The following is a 2,316-nucleotide window of genomic DNA, read 5'->3' on the forward strand; positions in this document are numbered from 1 at the left end:
TGAAACAGAAACCATCAACCAAGACTGAATTGTTCTCAGGTTTTTATTACAACATTTTTTGTTTCCTATTGATAGCTCTAATAAGCAAGGAACTCGTGACGCACCCACCACATGTTTGATACTAAGCCCGAAGGCCCAAAACATCGGTTCTGACTTCCGTTATTTCTTTGATGTGAACCAAAAAGAAGCCAAAAGCAAATGCTAAATACGACGCCTTACAAGAAGAAGTTACCTTAAGTTTTGGCTGCGCTAGATCCGGGAATCTCAGCAACCCTATGCAAAACCCAATATTAAGATTCACAGGAAAAACTAGGCCTACTTAAGTGTATAACTGAAGCAGGGAAATGTGGATATTGGAAGAGTTTTAAGAGTCTGGTAGGAGCTTGGACTGATCGTCTTGTTGTTGTTGGAGTTGTCCTCGCTTCTTCATTTCGTTCTCGTACTTGATCAATCTCTCCTTCATCTTCTCCTGGACCAGAACCCAGGATATATAAGAAGATAAGATAAAAATCTACTGAAGCCACCCCCACCCCACGAAAAAAAAAAAAAAAAAGCCACTATCATCTTGAGAAGGGCTGAAATTGAAAAAGAGAAAGGGAGGAGTTGCCTTGTAGCTGGTCTCGACGCGGTGCATGACGTAGAAGCCGAGGATTCCGCCGAGGATGGTGCCCGTCATTATCCGGAAGTAAGCCCACCGATACGACGCCATTCCTGCTCCCCTTCCACCCTTTCTGCCGCTGAATCTCTGAGCTACCAAGAAGGAACTTCCATTCTTAGAGTCCTCTGACCAAGTTGCGTTTGCACGTGATGTGCACGTGAAAAATACAGCAGCGAGCTGTGCGACGAGGGGGGCATGTCAATGCTTGGCTTCTTGATTCAAATCACAAAATTGTATCAATTGAATACGGTTTAGCGTGGTACGAAAGGAATTAATTGAATTAATTCGAAGATATTGTAAATTATACCATGTAACTTTTTCAAATTCATTATTCAACTGATATATTTAAGCGCAGTATTGTACATATCCGATGCGTTTCCGCAATAAGTGCCAATTTGTGTACCATACATATTGGTTAGGTAGTTTTTTTTTTTTTGTTTTGGTAGAAATCTTGGTTAGGTAGTTTTTTTTTTTTCTTGGGTAAATATCTTGGTTAGGTAGTTTATTGAAGGCTTTTATTCCTATTTTTGCTAAGAACCGCTTGGGTATTGGTAATTGTTTTGTCAGACCAATTAAAAAAATAATTAATCAATCAATGCTAGCAAACGTTGCTGATTGATCACTGGTTGCTGAGGGCCCATAATTGATCTGCTGTTGATTTAATTAATTTTTAATAGGTAACCATTATCAACAGTATGTTTGGTTTGCGATTAAAATTTGAAATATCATGGATCATAATAGAAATCGAAATAACTCTATCCGATAGAAATCAAAATGAGATTTAAATACTATCGAAAATTAGAGATTGAATTTTTAAAAATTAGGATACTCTCATATTTTTTTTTGGAAATCAAAATAGAAACCTTCCAATTAAACGGTTGGAATGGAACTCTCCTGACTGTTGATCAGATCATCATGGGTTAAATAATTGAGTCATCAATTAAAAATTATTAATCAAATAGAAACTCATCTAATAACTGGATCTACGATTAATCACATGGTGGTTTAGTGTTTGACATGTGGTTGGTACGTATGAATAAATGTATCCCATCAATATTGTTACAGTCTGACTAGGCCCAACCAAATCCAACATGAGCAGACCTTGCCATAGCTGATCCCATTGCCGGAGCATCCTGGATATAATCTATGCCAATGAGACCTAACGAGGCCTAGATGATCTGATTTGACCAGAGCTTAAATGACTTGTTTGTTGGAACTACGGAATGGGCAGCAGAGCCTGTTGGGCAAAGAATGGAATGGTAACTTGCATTGATTGTGAAACTGTCAGGTTATCAAACCAGAGATGCTCTCTTTAAGTCCAGTCTCCAAATGCTGAAACCACAATCAGATTTACCATGTCGTCTTGATCAATTTATTCAGAGACTTGAAAGGTTTTGCAAGCGGTTAAAATGCGGTGTTTCTTTCTGTACACCCTTTTACTTTCTGTTGTTGCCTAAGCAGCACAAAATGTAATTTTGGTTTGAAGGTATATATTTTAAACTGTGTGTCTGAATCAGCATTATTTCTATACTGCTCTGCTCTGGGCAATTCACAGTTGTCCAGGTGAACAGGACTAATTACCAAGGAATTTCAAATTTTCTTTTATCAAACTTATCCATCAATATGGAGCACAAAAATGTTGCGGTTAGTCTCTAACA

General features: G+C 38.0%; 1 protein-coding gene across 1 annotated transcript; it reads right to left on the reverse strand.

Annotated features, from left to right (window-relative positions):
* On the reverse strand, nt 1-819 carry LOC109506092 (uncharacterized). The gene is made up of 2 exons (XM_019851744.2): nt 608-819; nt 1-469 (listed from the first exon to the last, which is right to left on the reverse strand). Exons 1-2 carry the CDS (start codon nt 707-709, stop codon nt 365-367), a joined length of 207 nt encoding a protein of 68 aa, XP_019707303.1. The 5' UTR covers nt 710-819; the 3' UTR covers nt 1-364.
* Between the last annotated feature and the right edge of the window lie 1,497 nt (nt 820-2,316).

This window comes from Elaeis guineensis, chromosome 7, assembly GCF_000442705.2.
Source record: "Elaeis guineensis isolate ETL-2024a chromosome 7, EG11, whole genome shotgun sequence".
NCBI classification, from domain to species: domain Eukaryota; kingdom Viridiplantae; phylum Streptophyta; class Magnoliopsida; order Arecales; family Arecaceae; genus Elaeis; species Elaeis guineensis.

Coding starts and splice junctions, on each gene's coding strand:
- LOC109506092 (XM_019851744.2), bottom strand. CDS start 709: ATGGCGTCGTATCGGTGGGCTTACTTCCGGATAATGACGGGCACCATC. Junction 470..607: donor GCGTCGAGACCAGCTACAAG/GCAACTCCTCCC, acceptor GTTCTGGTCCAG/GAGAAGATGAAGGAGAGATT.